This window comes from Melospiza melodia, assembly GCF_035770615.1.
Source record: "Melospiza melodia melodia isolate bMelMel2 chromosome 3 unlocalized genomic scaffold, bMelMel2.pri SUPER_3_unloc_2, whole genome shotgun sequence".
Taxonomy (NCBI): domain Eukaryota; kingdom Metazoa; phylum Chordata; class Aves; order Passeriformes; family Passerellidae; genus Melospiza; species Melospiza melodia.
In genome coordinates, this window is record NW_026948492.1 from 5,253 (window position 1) to 28,357 (window position 23,105).

The 23,105-nt window shown below is 45.0% G+C and overlaps 1 protein-coding gene across 1 annotated transcript in view; it reads right to left on the reverse strand.

The window, feature by feature from the left end:
- Window positions 1-7,076: 7,076 nt before the first annotated feature.
- The window catches only part of LOC134432647 (nuclear receptor coactivator 1-like), a 64,427-nt gene continuing 48,398 nt past the window's right edge, over window positions 7,077-23,105 (reverse strand). The window contains exons 12-15 of the mRNA XM_063181544.1: window positions 16,845-17,220; window positions 14,478-14,565; window positions 7,396-7,500; window positions 7,077-7,317 (exon numbers count right to left, since the gene is read on the reverse strand). Of these exons, the coding sequence (XP_063037614.1) occupies window positions 7,077-7,317; window positions 7,396-7,500; window positions 14,478-14,565; window positions 16,845-17,220 (810 nt within the window). The remainder of the gene's footprint in view (window positions 7,318-7,395; window positions 7,501-14,477; window positions 14,566-16,844; window positions 17,221-23,105) is intronic.

Genomic DNA, 23,105 nt, shown 5'->3' on the forward strand with positions numbered 1-23,105 from the left:
TGGGGGATATTTTAGGGATTTTGGGGGGATTTTTTGAGGTATTTTTGGGGTGTTTTTGGGGGATATTTTGGGGGTTTTGGGGGATTATTTGGGGATATTTTTGTCTATTTTGGGGGGATTTTTGAGGGTACTTTGGGTACTTTAGGGGGATATTTTGGGGATTTTTGGGGGATATTTTGAGTATTTTGGGGGGATATATTGGGGATTTTGGGGGATATTTTGGGGATTTTTGGGGGGATATTTTAGGGATTTTTGGGAAATATTTTGGGGGGATATTTTGGGGGATATTTTGAGGTATTTTTAGGGATATTTTGGGGGGTATTTTGGGTATTTTGGGGGGATATTTTGGGGATTTTTGGTGGATATTTTTGGGGGATATTTTGGGGATTTTTGGGGGATATTTTGAGGTATTTTTAGGGATATTTTGGGAGGTATTTTGGGGAGATATTTTGGGGATTTTTAGGGATATTTTTGGGGGATATTTTGGGGATTTTTGGGGGATATTTGGGGATTTTTGGGGGGATATTTTGGGGGATATTTTGGGGATTTTTGGGGGATATTTTGGGGGATATTTTGAGGTATTTTTAGGGATATTTTTGGGGGTATTTTGGGTATTTTGGGGAGATATTTTGGGATTTTTGGGGGATATTTTGGGGACATTTTTGGAGAATATTTTGGGTATTTTTAGGGATATTTTGGGGTATTTTTAGGGATATTTTTGGGGGATATTTTGGGGATTTTTAGGGATATTTTGGGGATATTTTGGGGTATTTTCAGGGATATTTTTGCGGGATATTTTGGGTATTTTCAGGGCTACTTTGGGCTATTTTTGGGTGTATTTTTGCACATTCCTGCCTCACCTGCTGCTGTCCCTGCAGGCGCTGCTGCAGCCGCAGCCGGAGCTGCCTGGGGGCAGCCACTGCACAGCTTGGGGTGTTTGGGGAGATTTTGGGGATTTTGGGGAGATTTTGGGGATTTTTGGGGTTTTTTTGGGGGGGATATTTTGGGTTTTTTTTGGGGGGGATATTTTGGGGATATTTTGGGGTATTTTTAGGGATTTTTTGGGGGATATTTGGGATTTTTGGGGGATATTTTGGGGTATTATTAGGGCTATTTTGGGGATATTTCGGGGATTTTTATGGATATTTTTGGGGGATATTTTGGGTATTTTTAGGGATATTTTTGGGGGATATTTCGGATATTTTTAGGGAATTTTTGGGAATATCTTTGCGCCTTCCTGCCTCACCTGCTGCTGTCCCTGCAGGCGCTGCTGCAGCCGCAGCCGGAACTGGTTGGGGCAGCACTGCACAGCTTGGGGTGTTTGGGAGATTTTGGCATTTTTGGGGATATTTTTGGGGGATATTTTGGGGATATTTTTAGGGATATTTTTGGGGGATATTTCGGGGATTTTTAGGGATATTTTGGGGATATTTTGGGTATTTTTAGGGCTATTTTGGGGCTATTTTAGGGATTTTTACGGATATTTTTGGGGGATATTTTGGGGATATTTGGGTATTTTTAGGGATATTTTTGGGGGATATTTTGGGGAATTTGGGGGATATTTTGGGTATTTTTATAGATATTTTTGGGGTATATTTTGGGTATTTTAGGGATATTTTTGGGGGATATTTTGGGGATTTTTGGGGGATATTTTGAAGACATTTTGGGTATTTTTAGGGATATTTTTGAGGGATATTTTGGGGTATTTTTATGGATATTTTAGGGATATTTTGGGGTATTTTTAGGGATATTTTTGGGGGATATTTTGGGGATTTTTGGGGGATATTTTGGGGATATTTTGGGCTATTTTTAGGGATAGCTTGGGGATATTTTGGGGAATTTTGGGGGATATTTTGGAGATATTTTGGGTATTTTTAGGGACATTTTTGGGGGATATTTTGGGGATTTTTGGGGGATATTTTGGGGATATGTTGGGCATTTTTTTTAGATATTTTTGGGGTATATTTGGGTATTTTTAGGGATATTTTTGGGGGATATTTTGGGGTATTTGTATGGATATTTTAGGGATATTTTGGGGTATTTTTAGGGATATTTTTGGGGGATATTTGGGGATTTTTGGGGGAGTTTTGGGGATATTTTGGGCTATTTTTAGGGATAGCTTGGGGGATATTTTGGGGACATTTTGGGGTATTTTAGGATTTTTTGGGATATTTTGGATATTTTTAGGATTTTTTGGGTGTATTTTGTGTGCATTCCTGCCGCACCTGCTGCTGTCCCTGCAGGCGCTGCTGCAGCTGCAGCCGGAGCTGCCTGGGGGCAGCCACTGCACAGCTTGGGGTGTTTGGGGAGATTTGGGGATTTTTTGGGGTTTTTTTGGGGGGGATATTTTGGGGATATTTTTAGGGATATTTTTGGGGGATATTTCGGGGATTTTTGGGAGATATTTTGGGGATATTTTGGGGATATTTTTAGGGATATTTCTGGGGATATTTGGGGATTTTGGGGGATATTTTAGGAATATTTTGGTGGATATTTTTGGGGGATATTTTGGGGATTTTGGGGGGATATTTTGGGGATTTTTGGGGGGATATATTGGGGATTTTGGTGGATATTTTGGGGATTTTGGGGGGATATTTTGGGATTTTTGGGGGATATTTTGGGGGGATTTTGGGGGATTTTGGGGGATTGTGGGGGTATATTTCTGGGGGATATTTTGGGGATTTTGGGGATGTTTTAGGAATATTTTGGGGGATATTTTGGGTATTTGTTAGGGATATTTGTGGGATATCTTTGCGCATTCCTGCGTACCTGCTGCCTGTCCCTGCAGGCGCTGCTGCAGCCGCAGCCGGAGCTGCCTGGGGGCAGCCACTGCTCAGCTTGGGGTGTTTGGGGAGATTTTGGGCATTTTGGGGGGGGATTTTGGGGATTTTTGGGGTTTTTGTGGGGGGGATATTTTGGGGGATTTTTGGGGGATATTTTGGGGATATTTGGGGGTATATTTATGGATTTTTTGGGGGATATTTTGGGGATTTGTGGGGGATATTTTGGGGTATTATTAGGGATATTTTTGGGGGATTTTTGGGGTATTTTAGGGCTATTTTGGGGGTATTTGGGGATTTTTATGGATATTTTTGGGGGATATTTTGGGGATATTTGGGGTATTTTTAGGATATGTTTGGAGATATTTTGGGTATTTTGGGGGATGTTTGGGGGTATGTTTTAGGATATTTTTGGGGGATATTTCGGATATTTTTAGGGATATTTTGTGTGTATTTTCTTGTGCCTTCCTGCCGTACCTGCTGCTGTCCCTGCAGGCGCTGCTGCAGCTGCAGCCGGAGCTGGTTGGGGGCAGCCACTGCACAGCTTGGGGGATTTTGGGGGAGATTTTGGGGGATTTTGGGGAGATTTTGGGGGTTTTTTTGGGGGGGATATTTTGAGGATTTTTGGGGGATATTTTGGGGGTATTTTTAGGGATTTTTTGGGGGATATTTTGGGGATTTTTGGGGGATATTTTGGGGTATTACTAGGGATATTTTTGGGGGATATTTTGGGTATTTTTAGGGCTATTTTGGGGATATTTCGGGGATTTTTATGGATATTTTTGAGGGATATTTTGGGATATTTTGGGTATTTTTAGGGATATGTTTGGGGATATTTTGGGTATTTTGGGGGATATTTTGGGGTATTTTTATGGATATTGTTGGGGGATATTTTGGATATTTTAAGGATTTTTTGGGACTATTTTTGCGCATTCCTGCCGTACCTGCTGCTTGTCCCTGCAGGCGCTGCTGCAGCTGCAGCCGGAGCTGGTTGGGGGCAGCCACTGCACAGCTTGGGATTTTGGGGAGATTTTGGGGGATTTTTGGGGATTTTTTGGGGATATTTTGGGGTTTTTTGGGGGGGATATTTTGGGGATTTTTGGGCGATATTTTGGGGTATTACTAGGGATATTTTTGGGGGATATTTTGGGTATTTTTAGGGATATTTTGGGGATATTTCGGGGATTTTTTATGGATATTTTGGGGGGATATTTTGGGGATATTTTTAGGGATATTTTTGGGAGATATTTTGGATATTTCAGGGATATTTTGTGTGTATTTTTGCGCCTTCCTGCCGTACCTGCTGCTGTCCCTGCAGGCGCTGCTGCAGCTGCAGCCGGAGCTGCCTGGGGGCAGCCACTGCACAGCTTGGGGATTTTGGGGAGATTTTGGGGGATTTTGGGGGATATTTTGGGGATATTTTGGGGTATTTTTAGGATATTTTTGGGAGATATTTTGGATATTTCAGGGATATTTTGTGTGTATTTTGCGCATTCCTGCCTCACCTGCTGCTGTCCCTGCAGGCGCTGCTGCAGCTGCAGCCGGAGCTGGTTGGGGGCGCTCGGGGGGGGCGGCCGAGCCCGGCCGGGCAGGCCCAGGGCGGCTCCGGGGCCGTTCTGGAAGGTTCCGCGCGCCCCCCCCGCCCCGGGAGCCGCCGGGGGAGGGTGAGGATGAGGAGGGTGAGGGTGAGGAGGGTGAGGGGGGTGAGGAGGGCCGGGCACGGGGAAGGGCCCCTTCTGCCGCAGCACGGCCGGGAACCGAGGGCGAGGAGGAGGAGGGGGATGAGGATGAGGAAGGAGGGAAGGGCTGGGAGAACATCCCGGCCTTGGGCTCCAGCAGCAGCGGCGGCGCCGGGTGGGGCGGGGAAGCGATCGCTGAGAGCGTCGAGGCCGCCGCCCTGAGGGGGAAACGGCGCTGAGAGGGGGAACGGCCGGGCCAGATCCCGGGAGCACAAAACGGACCTGGAGCCCAGCCCAGAATCTCCTTGGAGCCCCAAATCCCCTGAGATCCCAGCCCAGAATCTCCCTGGATCCCAAAACGTCCCTGGATCCATCCCAGAATCTCCCTGGATCCCAAAACGTCCTGGATCCATCCCAGAATCTTCTCTGACCCCAAAACGTCCCTGGATCCATCCAGAATCTTCTCTGACCCCAAAACGTCCCTGGATCCATCCAGAATCTCCCTGGATCCCAAAACGTCCTGGATCCATCCCAGAATCTTCTCTGACCCCAAAACGTCCCTGGATCCATCCCAGAATCTCCCTGGATCCCAAAACGTCCCTGGATCCATCCCAGAATCTTCTCTGACCCCAAAACGTCCCTGGATCCATCCCAGAATCTTCTCCCATCTATTCCCCGATTTTTCCCCCGATTTTTCCCCGTTTTTTCCCCGATTTCCCCCCCAATTTTCCCCCAATTTTTTTCCCGTTTTTCCCCATTTTTCCCCATTTTTTCCCCTCCCACCTGCACGAGTTTGTCGGTGCCCAGAGCCCGCTCGATCTCACCCAGCTCGGTCTCGTCCCTCCCTCTCAGGGAGCTCCTTTTCCCCCTTTTTCCCCCCACTTTTTTCCCCCTTTTCCCCCCACTTTTTTCCCCCATTTCCTCCTGGATCTTTCCTCATTTCTCCCCCACTTTTTCCCCTTTTTTCTCCTTTTTTTTGCCAATTTCTCCCCCTTTTTTCCCCATTTTTCTCCATTTTTCACCGCTTTCCCCCTGATTTTTCCCCCGGTTTTCCCCCGATTTTCCTCTCAATTTTTCCCCATTTTTCCCCTCCATTCCCCATTATTCCCCTCCCACCCATTTCTTCCTGGATTTTTCCCCATTTCTCTCCCGCTTTTCCCCCTTTTTTTCTCCTTTTTTTCTGCCAATTTCTCCTCCTTTTTTTCCCCGTTTTTCTCCATTTTTCACCATTTTTCCCTGATTTTTTCACCATTTTTTCCCCGATTTTCCCCCCAATTTTTCCCCATTTCTCTCCTGCTTTTCCCCCTTTTTTCCTCTTTTTTTGCCATTTTCTCCTTCTTTTTTCCCCCGTTTTTCTCCATTTTTCCCCGATTTTACCCCAGATTTTTTCCCCGATTTTTCCCGTTTTTTTCCCCGATTTCTCCCCGATTTTTGCCCCGATTTTTTTCCTGTTTTCCCCCGTTTTTCCCCGTTTTCTCCCCGTTTTTTTCCCCTCCCACCTGCCCGAGTTTGTCGATGCCCGAGGGCGCGGTTGATCTCCCCAGCTCGGTCTCGTCCCTCCCTCTCAGGGAGCTCCTTCTTCCCCTTTTTCCCCCCACTTTTTTCCCCTTTTTCCCCCACTTTTTTCCCCCATTTTCCTCCTGGATTTTTCCCCCATTTCTCCCCCGCTTTTCCCCCTTTTTTCTCCTTTCTTTTTTGCCATTTTCTCCTTCTTTTTTCCCCCGTTTTTCTCCATTTCTCCCCGATTTTTTCTCTGTTTATTCCCCGATTTTCCCCCGATTTTTGCCCCGATTTTTTTTCCCGTTTTTCCCCGTTTTCTCCCCGATTTTTCCCCTCGCACCTGCACGAGTTTGTCGATGCCGAGGGCGCGGTCGATCTCGGCCAGCTCGGTGTCGTCCCTCCCTCTCAGGAAGGTGACGAGCTGCCCCTTTTTCCCCTTTTCCCCCCACATTTTTCACCCATTTCTTCCTGGATTTTCCCCCTTTTTTCTCCTTTTTTTCCTGTGAATTTGTCCCCCTTTTTTTCCCCATTTTTCTCAATTTCTCACTGTTTTCCCCCTGATTTTTTCCCTGTTTTTTTCCCTGATTTTTCCTGATTTTACCCCCATTTTTCCCCGTTTTTCCCCTCCCACCTGCACGAGTTCCTCCCTCCCCAGGGCTCTGTCGATCTCACCCAGCTCGGTCTCGTCCCTCCCGCTCAGGAAGCTCCTCCTGCTTTTCCCCCTTTTTTCTCCTTTTTTTTGCCAATTTCTCCCCCTTTTTTCACCATTTTCCCCCTGATTTTTTGCCCGATTTTCCCCAGTTTTCCCCCCAATTTTTCCCCTTTTTTTTTTCCCAATTTTCCCCCAATTTTTTCCCCCGTTTTTCCCCCCATCATTTCCCACCTGCCCGAGTTTGTCGGTGCCCAGAGCCCGCTCGATCTCGGCCAGCTCGGTCTCGTCCCTCCCTCTCAGGGAGCTCCTTCTTCCCCCTTTTTCCCCCCACTTTTTTCCCCCATTTCCTCCTGGATTTTTCCCCATTTCTCTCCTGCTTTTCCCCCTTTTTTCTCCTTTTTTTCTGCCAATTTCTCCCCCTTTTTACCCCCGTTTTTCTCCATTTTTCCCCGATTTTTTCTCTGTTTATTCCCCGATTTTTGCCCCGATTTTTTCCCCGTTTTCCCCCGTTTTTCCCCGTTTTCTCCCCGTTTTTTCCCCTCGCACCTGCACGAGTTTGTCGATGCCGAGGGCGCGGTCGATCTCGGCCAGCTCGGTGTCGTCGCGGCCGCTGAGGAAGGTGCAGAGCTGCTCCAGCAGCGCCTTCTCCTCGCTGCGGCCCTCGGCGCTGCCCGGCGGCAGCAGCAGCTCCTCCAGGGGACACGGCCTGGGGGAAAATGGGGAAAATCTGGGAATTACACAGTGGGAAATCTGGGAATTACTGACTGGGAAAAATGGGAATCACACACTGAAAATAAGGGAAAAAATCCCCGGGGAAATCTGGGGATTCTCCTGGCTGCGGCCCTCGGCGCTGCCCGGCGGCAGCAGCAGCTCCTCCAGGGGACACGGCCTGGGGATAAAAACGGGGAAAAATGGGAAAAATGGGAATTATCACATGGGAAATCTGGGGATTCACCCCTGGAAAAATGGGGGAAAAAATCCCCGGGGAAATCTGGGAATTCTCCTCGCTGCGGCCTGGGAAAAGGGGAAAAAAATGGGAAAAAATGGGGAAAAATGGGAAAAAATCTGGGAATTATCACATGGGAAATCTGGGGATTCACCCCTGGAAAAATGGGAATCACACACTGAAAATGTGGGAAAAAATCCCCGGGGAAATCTGGGAATTCTCCTCGCTGGGGCCCTCGGCGCTGCCCGGCAGCAGCAGCTCCTCCAGGGGACACGGCCTGGGGGAAAACCGGGAAAAATGGGAAAAAATGGGAAAAATATCCGGGAATTATCACATGGGAAATCTGGGGATTCTCCTGGCTGCGGCCCTCGGCGCTGCCCGGCGGCAGCAGCAGCTCCTCCAGGGCACACGGCCTGGGGATAAAAATGGGGAAAAATGGGGAAAAATGGGAATTATCACATGGGAAATCTGGAATTACTGACTGGGAAAAATGGGAATCACAGACTGAAAATAAGGGAAAAAATCCCCGGGGAAATCTGGGAATTCTCCTCACTGCGGCCTGGGAAAATGGGAAAAATGGGGAAAAATGGAAAAATGGGAAAAAATGGGAAAAATCTGGAATTACACACTGGGAAAATGGGAATCACACACTGAAAATATGGGAAAAAAACCCAGGAAAAACTGGGAATTCTCCTGGCTGCGGCCCTCGGCGCTGCCCGGCGGCAGCAGCTCCTCCAGGGGGCACGGCCTGGGGAAAATGGGGAAAAACGGGAAAAATGGGAAAAAATGGGAAAAAATCTGGGAATTATCACATGGGAAATCTGGGGATTCACCCCTGGAAAAACGGGGGGAAAAAATGCCCAGGGAAATCTGGGAATTCTCCTGGCTGCGGCCTGGAAAATGGGAAAAAATGGGAAAAAATGGGGAAAAATGGGAAAAATCTGGGAATTATCACAGGGAAAATCTGGAGATTCACCCCTGGAAAAATGGGAATTCTACACTGGAAATAAGGGAAAAAAAACCCAGGAAAAACTGGAAAAAAATCCCCGGGGAAATCTGGGAATTCTCCTCGCTGCGGGCTGGGAAAAAAATGGGAAAAAACGGGAAAAATCTGGGAATTACAGACTGGGGAAAATGGGAATCACACACTGAAAATAAGGGAAAAAAACCAGGAAAAACTAGGAAAAAATCCCCAGGGAAATCTGGGAATTCTCCTCGCTGCAGTCTGGGAAAAGGGGAAAAAATGGGAAAAATGGGAAAAAAGGGAAAAATTTGGGAATTATCACAGGGAAAATCTGGGAATTACAGACTGGGAAAAGTGGGAATTACAGACTGGAAATATGGGAAAAAAAAACAGGAAAAAACTGGGGAAAAAATCCGGGGGAAATCTGGGAATTCTCTGGCTGCGGGCTGGGAAAAGGGGAAAAAATGGGAAAAAATGGGAAAAAATGGGAAAAAATGGGGAAAATCTGGGAATTATCACAGGGAAAATCTGGGAATTCAGCCCTGGAAAAATGGGAATCACACACTGAAAACAAGGGAAAAAAACCCAGGAAAAACTGGGAAAAAATCCCGGGGGAAATCTGGGAATTCTACTCACTGCGGCCTGGGAAAATGGGAAAAAATGGGAAAAATCTGGGAATTGTCACATGGAAAATCTGGAAAAAAATGGGAAAAAAATGGGAAAAATGGGAAAAAAGGGAAAAATTTGGGAATTATCACAGGGAAAATCTGGGAATTACAGACTGGGGAAAATGGGAATTACAGACTGGAAATATGGGAAAAAAAAACAGGAAAAAACTGGGGAAAAAATCCCCAGGGAAATCTGGGAATTCTCCTGGCTGCGGCCTGGGAAAATGGGAAAAATGGGAAAAAATGGGAAAATCTGGGAATTATCACATGGGAAATCTGGGAATTACAGACTGGAAAAATGGGAATCACAGACTGAAAATATGGGAGAAAAAACCAGGAAAAACTGGGAAAAATCCCCAGGGAAATCTGGGAATTCTCCTCGCTGTGGTCTGGGAAAAAATGGGAAAAAATGGGAAAAATCTGGGAATTATCACACGGGAAATCTGGGAATTACAGACTGGGAAAAGTGGGACTCACACACTGAAAATATGGGAAAAAAAACCAGGAAAAACTGGGAAAAAATCCCCAGGGAAATCTGGGAATTCTCCTGGCTGCGGCCTGGGAAAAGGGGAAAAAATGGGAAAAAATGGGAAAAAATGGGAAAAAATGGGAAAAATCTGGGAATTATCACAGGGAAAATCTGGGGATTCAGCCCTGGAAAAATGGGAATCACACACTGAAAACAAGGGAAAAAAACCCAGGAAAAACTGGGAAAAAATGCCCGGGGAAATCTGGGAATTCTCCTGGCTGCGGGCTGGGAAAATGGGAAAAAATGGGAAAAATCTGGGAATTATCACAGGGAAAATCTGGGGAATTCAGCCCTGGAAAAATGGGAATCACACACTGGAAATAAGGGAAAAAAAACCAGGAAAAACTGGAAAAAAATCCCGGGGGAAATCTGGGAATTCTCCTCGCTGTGGTCTGGGAAAAAATGGGAAAAAATGGGAAAAATCTGGGAATTCTCCTCACTGCAGTCTGGGAAAAAATGGGAAAAATGGGAAAAATGGGAAAGAATGGGAAAAAATGGGAAAAATTGGGAAAATCTGGGAATTATCACACGGAAAATCTGGGAATTACACACTGGGAAAAATGGGAATCACACACTGAAAATGTGGGAAAAAACCCAGGAAAAACCGGGAAAAAATCCCCGGGGAAATCTGGGAATTCTCCTCGCTGCGGGCTGGGAAAAATGGGAAAAAATGGGAAAAAACAGGAAAAATCTGGGAATTATCACATGGGAAATCTGGAGATTCACTCCTGGAAAAATGGGAATTCTACACTGAAAATATGGGAAAAAAAACCAGGAAAAACTGGGAAAAAATCCCCAGGGAAATCTGGGAATTCTCCTCGCTGCGGGCTGGGAAAATGGGAAAAATGGGAAAAATCTGGGAATTGTCACATGGGAAATCTGGGGATTCACCCCTGGAAAAATGGGAATCACACACTGAAAATAAGGAAAAAAAACCAGGAAAAACTGGAAAAAATCCCGGGGGAAATCTGGGAATTCTCCTCGCTGCGGGCTGGGAAAAGGGGAAAAAATGGGAAAAAATGGAAAAAATGGGAAAAATCTGGGAATTATCACATGGAAAATCTGGGAATTCAGCCCTGGAAAAATGGGAATCACACACTGAAAATATGGGAAAAAAACCCTGGAAAAACTGGGAAAAAATGCCCAGGGAAATCTGGGAATTCTCCTGGCTGCAAACTGGGAAAATGGGAAAAAATGGGAAAAATCTGGGAATTACAGACTGGGGAAAATGGGAATCACACACTGAAAATATGGGAAAAAAACCCTGGAAAACCTGGGAAAAAATCCCCAGGGAAATCTGGGATTTCACTCCTGGAAAAATGGGGGAAAAAATCCCCAGGGAAATCTGGGAATTCTCCTCGCTGCGGGCTGGGAAAAAAATGGAAAAAAATGGGAAAAAATGGGAAAAATCTGGGAATTATCACAGGGAAAATCTGGGAATTCAGCCCTGGAAAAATGGGAATCACACACTGAAAACAAGGGAAAAAAACCCAGGAAAAAATGGGAAAAAATCCCGGGGAAATCTGGGAATTCTCCTCACTGCAAACTGGGAAAATGGGAAAAATGGGAAAAAACGGGAAAAAATGGGACAAAATGGGAAAAATGGGAAAAATCTGGGAATTGTCACATGGGAAATCTGGGATTCACCCCTGGAAAAATGGGAATCACACACTGGAAATGTGGGAAAAAAACCCAGGAAAAACTGGGAAAAAATCCCGGGGGAAATCCGGGAATTCCCACCTGGAAAATGGGAATTCACCCCTGGAAAAACGGGGAAAAGCCCCTGCCTGAAAATCCAGGAATTCCCAACTGGAAAAAACCTCGGGAATTTTGGGAAAAACCCTCAAGAATTTTGGGGCAAAAATTGTGGGGAAAATCACCGGGAATTTTGGGAAAATCACCGGGAATTTTGGGAAAATCACCGGGAATTTTGGGGGAATTTTGGGAAAAATCCTCAGGAATTTCGGGAAAAATTCTCAGGATTTTTGTGAAAGATTCTGAGGTATTTTGGGGGGATTTTGGGAAAAATCCTCAGGAATTTCGGGAAAAAAATTTGGGAATTCTGGGAGAAACTCCGGGAATTTTGAGAGAAATCCTCTGGAATTCTCTTCAGGAATTTTGAGAAAAAACCTTTGGGAATTTTGGGAGAAATTCTTAAAAATCCTCAGGAGTTTTGGGAAAAACCCTTGGGAATTGTGGGGAATTTTGGGAAAAACCTCAGGAATTTTACAAAGAGCATCAGGAATTTTGGAAAAACCTTGGGAATTTTGGGGAAAATGCTCGGAATTTTGGGAAAAAGCCTTGGGAATTGTGGGGAAAAATCCTCAAAAATTGTTGGGAATTTTAGGAAAAATCCTGGGGGATTTTGGAGAAATCCTCAGAAAGCCTCGGGAATTTTGGGAAAAATCCGCAGGAATTTTGAGAAAATTTTGAGAAACCCCTCGGGAATTTGGGAAAAACCTCAGGAATTTTACAAAGAGCATCAGGAATTTTGGAAAAAACCTTGGGAATTTTGGGGAAAATGCTCGGAATTTTGGGAAAACCCTTGGGAATTGTGGGGAAATTCAGGAAAACCTCGAAAATTTTAGTAAAAACCCTCGGGAATTTTGGGGAGTTTTGATAAAATTCTGAGAAAACCCTCGGGAATTTCAGGAAGACCATCAGGAATTTTGGAAAAACCTGGAGAATTTTGGAGAAAATGCTTGGAATTATGGGAAAAGCCTTGGGAATTGTGGGAAAAATCCTCAAAAATTGTTGGGAATTTGAGGAAAAATCCTGGGGGATTTTGGGAAAAATCCTCAGAAAGCCTCGGGAACTTTGGGAAAAATCCTCAGGAATTTTGAGAAAATTTTGAGAAACCCCTCGGGAATTTTGGGGAATTTTGGGAGAAACCCCAAAGAATTTTATGAAGAGCATCAGGAATTTTGGAAAAACCTTGGGAATTTTGGGGAAAATGCCCCGAATTTTGGGAAAAACCTTGGGAATTTTGGGAAAAACCTTGGGAATTTTGGGAAAAACCTCAGGAATTTTAGGAAAAACCCTCGGGAATTTTGGAGAATTTTGATAAAATTCTGAGAAAAACCTCAAGAATTTTAGGACGAGAATCAGGAATTTTGGAAAAACTTTGGGAATTTTGGGGAAAATGCCCCGAATTTTGGGAAAACCCTTGGGAATTTCAGGAAATTTGGGGGAAAACTTTGTGAATTTTGGGAAAACCTTGGGAATTTTGGAGAAAATTCTGGGAATTTCGGGAAACCCTTGGGAATTGTGGGGAATTTCGGGGAAAAACCTCAAGAATTTTAGGAAGACCATCAGGAATTTTGGGAAAAACCTTGGAAATTCTGGGGAAAACGCTCGGAATTTTGGGAAAACCCTTGGAATTTTGGGGAATTTTGGGAGAAACCCCGAGGAATTTTAGGAAGATCATCAGGAATTTTGGGAAAACCTTGGGAATTTTGGGGAATTTTGGGGAAAACCTTGGGAATTGTGGGGAATTTTGGGAAAAACCTTGAGAATTTTAGGAAGACCATCAGGAATTTTGGGAAAACCTTGGGAATTTTGGGGAAAACGATCGGAATTTTGGGAAAAACCTTGGGAATTGTGGGAAATTTGGGGGGAAAACTTTGTGAATTTTGGGAAAACCTTGGGAATTTTGGGGAAAATGCTTGGAATTTCAGGAAACCCCTTAGGAATTGTGGGAAAACCCTTGGGAATTGTGGGGAATTTCGGGAAAACCCTTGGGAATTTTGGGAAAAACCTTGGGAATGGTGGGGAATTTCGGGAAAAACCTCGAGAATTTTAGGAAGACCATCAGGAATTTTGGGGAAAACGCTCGGAATTTTGGGAAAATGCTCGGAATTGTGGGAAAACCCTTGGGAATTTTGGGAAAACCTTTGGGAATTGTGGGGAATTTCGAGAAATTTTGATAAAATTCTGAGAAAACCCTCGGGAATTTCAGGACGACCATCAGGAATTTTGGAAAAACCTTCGGGAATTTTGGGGAAAATGCTCGGAATTTTGGGAAAACCCTTGGGAATTGTGGGGAATTTCGGGAAAAACCTTGGGAATTTTGGGGAAAATGCTCAGAATTTTGGGAAAAACCTTGGGAATTTTAGGAAAAACCCTCGGGAATTTTTGGGAAACTTTGATAAAATTCTGAGAAAACGCTTGGGAATTTCAGGAAGACCATCAGGAATTTTGGAAAAACCTTGAGAATTTTAGGGAAAATGCTCGGAATTTTGGGAAAAACCTTGGGAATGTTGGGAATTTCGGGAAAAACCTCGAGAATTTTAGGAAGACCATCAGGAATTTTGGAAAAACCTTGGGAATTTTGGGGAAAATGCTCGGAATTTTGGGAAAAACCCTTGGGAATTTTGGGAAAACCCTTGGGAATTGTGGGGAATTTCGGGAAATTTTGATAAAATTCTGAGAAAACCCTCGGGAATTTCAAGACGACCATCAGGAATTTTGGAAAAACCTTCGGGAATTTTGGGGAAAATGCTCGGAATTTTGGGAAAACCCTTGGGAATTGTGGGGAATTTTGGGAAAAACCTTGGGAATTTTGGGGAAAATGCTCAGAATTTTGGGAAAAACCTTGGGAATTTTAGGAAAAACCCTCGGGAATTTTGGGGAGTTTTGATAAAATTCTGAGAAAACCCTCGGGAATTTCAGGACGACCATCAGGAATTTTGGAAAACCCTTGGGAATTTTGGGGAAACCCTTGGGAATGTTGGGAATGTTGGGATTTTGTGTCACTCACTCGTCGGCCTTGCCGAGGCCGGGCCAGGGCAGCGGCTCCGCGAGGGCCAGGACGGGGTCGGGGACGGCGACATCGACCTCGGGGAGCCCTGGGGGGAAATGGAAATCGGGAATTAAACTGGGAATTGGGAACTGAACTGGGAAATTGGGAATTGAACTGGGAAATTGGGAATTGAACTGGGAAATTGGGAATTGAACTGGGAAATTGGGAATTGAACTGGGAAATTGGGAACTGAACTGGGAAATTGGGAATTGAACTGGGAAATTGGGAATTAAACTGGGAAATGGGAATTGAACTGGGAAATTGGGAATTGAACTGGGAAATTGGGAATTGAACTGGGAAATTGGGAATTGAACTGGGAAATCGGGAATTGAACTGGGAAATGGGAATTGAACTGGGAAATTGGGAATTGAACTGGGAAATTGGGAATTGAACTGGGAATTGGGAATTGAACTGGGAAATGGGAATTGAACTGGGAAATTGGGAATTGAACTGGGAAATTGGGAATTAAACTGGGAAATGGGAATTAAACTGGGAAACTGGGAATTGAACTGGGAAATTGGGAATTAAACTGGGAAATTGGGAATTAAACATGGAAATTGGGAATGGCAGAGGGGGGAATTGCCAAAAGTTGGGGATTTTTTGTGGAAATTTGGGGGATTTTTTCTGGAAAATTTGGGGTATTTTTTCTGGAAAATTCGGGATTTTTTTGTGGAAATTTGAGGGATTTTTTTGTGGAAAATTTGGGGATTTTTTTGTGGAAAATTCGGATTGTTTTTTGTCGAACGTTTGTCACCATTTGGGGGTATTTCTGAATTTCATTTGAACTTTTTAAAATTTCTTTGTGAATTTTATGGGGAATTTTGGGGAAATTTGGGGGAATTTTGGCAATGGAATTTTTGGGTAATTTTTTTTTAATTGGGGAATTTTCGGGAATAGACTTGGGGGAATGATGAGAATTTTGCGAATTTGAATTTTGGGGAATTTCTGGGATTTTTGAGAAGGGAATTTTGGGTGTTTTGGGGGGAATTTTAGGGAATTTCTTGGGAATTTTGGGGGGAATTTTTTAGAAATTTCTTGGGAATTTTTGGGGGATTTTGGGCAGTTTTTGGGAACGGCCAGAACGGGGTCAGGGACACCCAAATCCACATCTGGGAGAGCCGGGGGGAAAAATGGGAAATTGGGAATAGCAGAGGGGGGGAAAATTTGGGGATTTTGGGATTTTTGCAAATTTTTTTTCTGTGAATTTTTGGGGGAAATTGGCAGGAATGGGGGGGGGGGGGATGAGGGAAATGAGGGAAAATTGAGGAAAAATGGAAGGAAATGGACAGAAATGGGGGGGAAATGGCAAAATGAGAAAATCGGGGGGAAATTGGGCAGAAATGGAGGGGAAACGGTGAAAATGGGGGAAAATGGAGGAAAATGGGGGAAAATTGAGGAAATTGAAAAAATGGAGGAAAGCGGGGAAAAATGGAGGAAATTGGGAAAAAGTGAAAAAATAGGGGAAAGTGGGGAAAAATAGGGGGGAAATGGGGAAAATTGGGAAAAAAAAGTGGGAGAAATGGGAAATGGGGAAATATGGAAATTCTGGGGGGAAATGGGGGGAAAAAGGGGGAAAAAAGGAGGGAAAACTGGTAAAATTTGGGGAAAATGGGAAAAAAGGGGGAAAATGGGGGAAAATGAAGGAAAATTGAAAAAAATTTCCAGAACAAACCCAGCATTCCAACCCCAAATCCCAATAAAACCTTGGATCACTCCGGGACCCCGGGCGAGGATTCCACCCCGTTCCTGCCATTCCCAGGTGCAGAATTCTGGGAATTTCGGGAGTTCCGGGAGTTCCGGGAATTTCAGGAATTTTGGGAATTCCGGGGATTTCGGGAATTTAGGGAATTACGGGAATTTTGGGAATTCCGGGTAATTCCGGGAATTTTGGGAATTCTGTGGATTTCTGGAATTCCAGGAATTTTGGGAATTTGGGAATTCTGGGAATTTTGGGGATTCTGGGGATTTCTGGAACTCCGGGAATTTTGGGGATTTTGGGAATTTGGGGAATTCTGGGAATTTTGGGGATTTCTGGAATTCCGGGAATTATGGGAATTTTGGGAATTTGGGGAATTCCGGGAATTTTGGGGATTTGGGGTATTTCGGGAATTCTGGGGATTTTGGGGATTTTGGGAATTTGGGGAATTTGGGGGATTCCGGGAATTGGGGGAATTCGGGGAAATTTGGGAATTTAGGGAATTCCGGGAATTTTGGGGATTTCAGTAATTGTTTGAATTTCAGGAATTTGGGGAATTCCGGGAATTTTGGGGATTTGGGGAATTTCGGGAGTTCTGGGAATTTTGGGGGTTCTGGGAATTCCGGTACCTGAGGGGGCTCTGGCGGCCGTGCTGGGCTGCAGAGGGGACATCCCGGCCACTCCGGACACTCCGGCCACTCCTCCGGACACTCCGGCCATTCCGGTGACTCCGGTCATTCCGGTCACTCCGGACACTCCGGTCACCCCGGACACGCCGGTCACCCCGGACACGCCGGTCACTCCGGACACGCCGGTCAGTGATGAGATCCCGGTCACTCCGGACACTCCGGACACCCCTGCGGTCACTCCTGCGGTCACTCCTGCGGTCACTCCTGCGGTCACTCCTGCGGGGTCGCTCCTGTCGGCGCCGCAGACGGCGGCGATCGGAGCTGCTTTGTCCAGGGAAGGGAGGAGCTGATCCAGCTGCTCCAGCTCGGCCGAGAACTGGGGGGGAAAGGGGAAAAAGTCTGGGATCAAACTGGGAAATATCCCCAAAAAAATGGGGAGAATTCTGGGATCAAACTGGGAAATATCCCCAAAAAAATGGGGAAAATTCTGGGATCAAGGTGGGAAAAAATCCCCAAAAAAATGGGGAAAATTCTGGGATCAAAGTGGGAAATATCCCCAAAAAAATGGGGAAAATTCTGGGATCAAGGTGGGAAAAAATCCCCAAAAAAATGGGGAAAATTCTGGGATCAAACTGGGAAAAAATCCCCCAAAAAATGGGGAAAATTCTGGGAGCAAACTGGGAAATATCCCCAAAAAAATGGGGAAAATTCTGGGATCAAGGTGGGAAAAAATCCCCAAAAAAATGGGGAAAATTCTGGGATCAAAGTGGGAAATATCCCCAAAAAAATGGGGAAAATTCTGGGATCAAGGTGGGAAAAAATCCCCAAAAAAATGGGGAAAATTCTGGGAGCAAACTGGGAAATATCCCCAAAAAAATGGGGAAAATTCTGGGATCAAACTGGGAAAAATCCCCAAAAAAATGGGGAAAATTCTGGGAGCAAACTGGGAAATATCCCCAAAAAAATGGGGAGAATTCTGGGATCAAGGTGGGAAAAAATCCCCAAAAAAATGGGGAAAATTCTGGGATCAAGGTGGGAAAAAATCCCCAAAAAAATGGGGAAAATTCTGGGATCAAAGTGGGAAATATCCCCAAAAAAATGGGGAAAATTCTGGGATCAAGGTGGGAAATATCCCAAAAAAATGGGGAAAATTCTGGGATCAAGGTGGGAAAAAATCCCCCAAAAAATGGGGAAAATTCTGGGATCAAGGTGGGAAAAAATCCCCAAAAAAATGGGGAAAATTCTGGGATCAAGGTGGGAAAAATCCCCAAAAAAATGGGGAAAATTCTGGGATCAAAGTGGGAAATATCCCAAAAAAATGGGGAAAATTCTGGGATCAAGGTGGGAAAAAATCCCCCAAAAAATGGGGAAAATTCTGGGATCAAGGTGGGAAAAATCCCAAAAAAATGGGGAAAATTCTGGGAATTTCCAGGACGCGTTCTGGGATTGGCAGGAAAAAATTCTGGGATCAAATTGGGAAAATTCTGGGATGAGGCGGGAAAAGTCGGGAATAGGTGGGGGAAAATACTGGGATCAAACTGGGAAATATCCCAAAAAAAATGGGGAAAATTCTGGGAATTACCAGGACACATTCTGGGATTGGCAGGAAAAAATTCTGGGATCAAATCGGGAAAATTCTGGGATCAAATTGGGGAAATTCTGGGATGAGGTGGGAAAAAAAATCTAAGGATTAGGTGGGAAAATATTGGGATCAAACTGGGAAATATCCCAAAAAAATGGGGAAAATTCTGGGAATTACCAGGACGCGTTCTGGGATTGGCAGGAAAAAATTCTGGGATCAAATTGGGAAAATTCTGGGATGAGGTGGGAAAAAAAATCTAAGGATTAGGTGGGGAAAATATTGGGATCAAACTGGGAAAGTTCTGGGATACAATGCAAAAAAAACTTGGGATCAAGTGGGAAAAATTCTGGGATCAGATGGGAAAAATCCTGGAAAATTCTAGGATCATGTGGGAAAACATCTGAGATCAGCTGGAAACAATCTGGGAATTAAGTGGGAAAAATTCTGGGATTAGCTGGGAAAAATCTTGGGATCAAACAGCAGAAATTCTGGGATCAGCCGGGAAAAATCCCAGAACAATATGGGGAAAATTCTGGGATCAGGCAGGAAAAACTTCTGGGATTAGCTGGGGAAAATTCTGGGATCAAACTGGGAGAAGTCTGGGATGAGGCGGGAAAAAAATCTTGGGATTAGGTGGGAAAAATCCCAGGGAAAAAATGAGCAAAATTCTGGGATCAGGTGGGAAAAATTCTGGAATCAGGTGGGAAAAATCCCAGAACAATATGGGGAAAATTCTGGGATCAGGCGGGAAAAACTTCTGGGATTACCTGGGAAAAAGTCTGGAATTAGGTGGGGAAAAATCTGGGATAAAACTGGGACAAGTGTGGGATGAGGCGGGAAAAAAATCTTGGGATTAGGTGGGAAAAATCCCAGCAAAAAATGAGCAAAATTCTGAGATCAGGTGGGAAAAATTCTGGGATAAGGTGGGAAAAATCCCAGAAAAAATGAGGAAAATTCTGGGATCAGGCGGGAAAAACTTGTGGGATTACCTGGGAAAAAGTCTGGAATTAGGCGGGGAAAAAATCTGGGATCAAACTGGGAGAAGTCTGGGATGAGGCGGGAAAAAAAATCTTGGGATTACGTGGGAAAAATCCCAGGAAAAAAAAAGCAAAATTTCAGGATCAGGTGGGAAAAAAATCTGCAATCAGGGAGTGCAGCGAGAGTCCCTGTAAAATCTCTGTGTTGATAAGGGGCTCCCAGCTGCTCCAAACGAGCCAAATGAGAGGAACTGCGGGGTGGAAAACCAGCGAGAAGGTTTGGGCTGTAGGAATATGATAACAACAGTGTGGGGCGCTGGAAATGTGATAGTGACAATGAGATAACAACGAGTGGTGACCCCGACGTGATTGACACACGCGGCCTGAGAGCTGTGGAGGATAAGACAGCCAAGAGCTGCAGTTGGCCATGGAGCCAGGACAGTGGGAAAGGCAGCCAAGAGCTGCAGAAGAACAGAGCTATTGAATTGAGGAGCTGTGGCAGCCGGGAGCTGTGAGCAATGGCCTTGGGCAAGGAGCTGTGTGTGTTGGACAAGGCCTTTGAGTCACGGGCAATGTGTGTGTTGTACCCGTGTGGTGTGCGTGACCTTTGAGTCACGGGGAATGTGTGTGCTGTACCTCTGTGGTGTGTGTGACCTTTGAGTCACGGGCAATGTGTGTGCTGTACCTGTGTGGTGTGCGTGACCTTTGAGTCACGGGCAATGTGTGTGCTGTACCTGTGTGCTGTGTGTGACCTTTGAGTCATGGGGAATGTGTGTGTTGTACCCGTGTGGTGTGCGTGACCTTTGAGTCACGGGCAATGTGTGTGCTGTACCTGTGTGGTGTGCATGACATTTGAGTCACGGGCAATGTGTGTGCTGTACCTGTGTGGTGTGTGAGGCCTTTGAGTCACGGGCAATGTGTGTGTTGTACCTGTGTGGTGTGCGTGACCTTTGAGTCACGGGCAATGTGTGTGCTGTACCTGTGTGGTGTGTGTGACCTTTGAGTCACGGGCAATGTGTGTGCTGTACCTGTGTGGTGTGTGTGACCTTTGAGTCACGGGCAATGTGTGTGCTGTACCTGTGTGGTGTGTGTGACCTTTGAGTCACGGGCAATGTGTGTGCTGTACCCGTGTGGTGTGTGTGACCTTTCACTCACGGGGAATGTGTGTGCTGTACCCGTGTGGTGTGTGAGGCCTTTGAGTCTCATTATAAAACATGTATCGTAAGGAAATGAGTACCTTGTACCTGAATATCTATATTGTATTTGAATATATCTGTTAGCAATAGAAAAAGGGGGAAATATAGTGAGAGTCCCTGTAAAATCTCTCCCTGTAAAATGCATTGATAAGCGGGTCCCAGCTGCTCCAAACGAGCCACAGCTGCCAAGGCCTCGGCCGGGCAGCAGCTGCGGCTCGTGAAGGTCGCTGGGATAACGGGGGTGGGCTGAGAGCCCTGGGGGAACCCCTGAGAAGCCACAAGGAACCGCGCTGCAGAGAGGAACTGCGGGGCAGAAAACCAGCGAGAAGGTTTGGGCTGTAGGAATATGATAACAACAGTGTGGGACGCTGGAAATGTGATAGCAACAATGAGATAACAACGAGTGGTGACCCCGACGCGATTGACACACGCGGTCAGTGGCTCCCAGCTGTTCCAAACGAGCCACAGCTGCCAAGGCCTCGGCCGGGCAGCAGCTGCGGCTCGTGAAGGTCGCTGAGATAGAAAGGGGTGGGTTGAGGATGAGCCCCTGAGAAGCCACGAGGAACCGCACTGCAGAGAGGAACTGCGTGGCAGAAAACCAGCGAGAAGGTTTGGGATTCAGGAATACAATAACAGCAGTGTGGGACGCTGGAAATGTGATAGTGACAATAAAAATGCCACGAGTGGTGACCCCCACGTGATTGAGACACGCGGTCAGTGGGTCCCAGCTGACCCAAAGGAGCCACAGCTGCCAAGGCCTCGGCCGGGCAGCAGCTGCGGCTCGTGAAGGTCGCTGGGATAACGGGGGTGGGCTGAGAGCCCTGGGGGAGCCCCCGAGAAGCCACGAGGAACTGCGCTGCAGAGAGCAGAGAAGAGCAGCGAGAAGGTGTGGACGCTTTATGAGCATAAAAACGACAACTGGTGACCCCGACGTGATGAGGAACACGCAGCCACGAGGAACATCGAGAGAAGGTGTGGACGCTTTAAGGACATAATAACAACGAGATAACGACCACTGGTGACCCCGACATGATGAGGAACACGCAGCCATGAGGAACATCGAGAGAAGGTGTGGACGCTTTATGAGTATAAAAACAATGAGATAACGACCACTGGTGACCGTGACGTGATGAGGAACACGCAGCCCCGAGGAACATCGAGAGAAGGTGTGGAACCACCTGATATTATAGAAGAGAGGACGGCCGAGGGCTGGGACTTTGGAATATCAGCCTAAAAGCTGGGAGTAAACGTGTACTGCAATTGTATAATTGTTAAAAGAAGAGGGGGGATAAATGTGAGGATCTTTGAGTGTCGGGGATAAAACGTGTATTGTAAAGAAATGAATGTGTGGTGCTTGAATGTCTATATTGTGTTTGAATATCTATATTGTATTTGAATATCTATATTGTATTTGAATATCTATATTGTGTTTGAATATCGATATTGTATTTGAGTATCTATATTGTGTTTGAATATCGATATTGTGTTTGAATATCGATATTGTGTTTGAATATCTATATTGTGTTTGAATATCTATATTGTACTTGAATATCTATATTGTGTTTGAATATCTATATTGTATTTGAATATCTATATTGTGTTTGAATGTCTATATTGTGTTTGAATATCTATATTGTGTTTGAATATCTATATTGTGTTTGAATGTCTGTATTGTGTTTGGATATCTATATTGTGTTTGAATATCTATGTTGTGTTTGGATATCTATATTGTGTTTGAATATCTATACTGTATTTGAATATCTATATTGTGTTTGAATATCTGTATTGTATTTGAATATCTATATTGTGTTTGAATATCTATGTTGTATATGAATATCTATATTGTGTTTGAATATCTATATTGTATTTGAATATCTATATTGTATATGAATATCTATATTGTATTTGGATATCTATATTGTGTTTGAATATCTATATTGTGTTTGAATATCTATATTGTGTTTGAATATCTATATTGTGTTTGAATGTCTATATTGTGTTTGAATATCTATATTGTATTTGAATATCTATATTGTATATGAATATCTATATTGTATTTGAATATCTATATTGTGTTTGAATATCTATATTGTATTTGAATATCTATATTGTGTTTGAATATATGTGTTAGTAATAGAAAAAGGGGGAAATGCAGTGAGAGTCCCTGGGAGTCCCTGTAAAATCTCTGTGTTGATAAGCGGCTCCCAGCTGTTCCAAACGAGCCACAGCTGCCAAGGCCTCGGCCGGGCAGCAGCTGCGGCTCGTGAAGGTCGCTGGGATAACGGGGGTGGGCTGAGAGCCCTGGGGGAGCCCCTGAGAAGCCACGAGGAACCGCGCTGCAGAGAGGAACTGCGGGGTAGAAAACCAGTGAGAAGGTTTGGGCTGTAGGAATATGATAACAACAGTGTGGGACACTGGAAATGTGATAGTAACAATAAAAATGCCACGAGTGGTGACCCCGACGTGATTGACACACGCGGTCAGTGGGTCCCAGCTGTTCCAAACG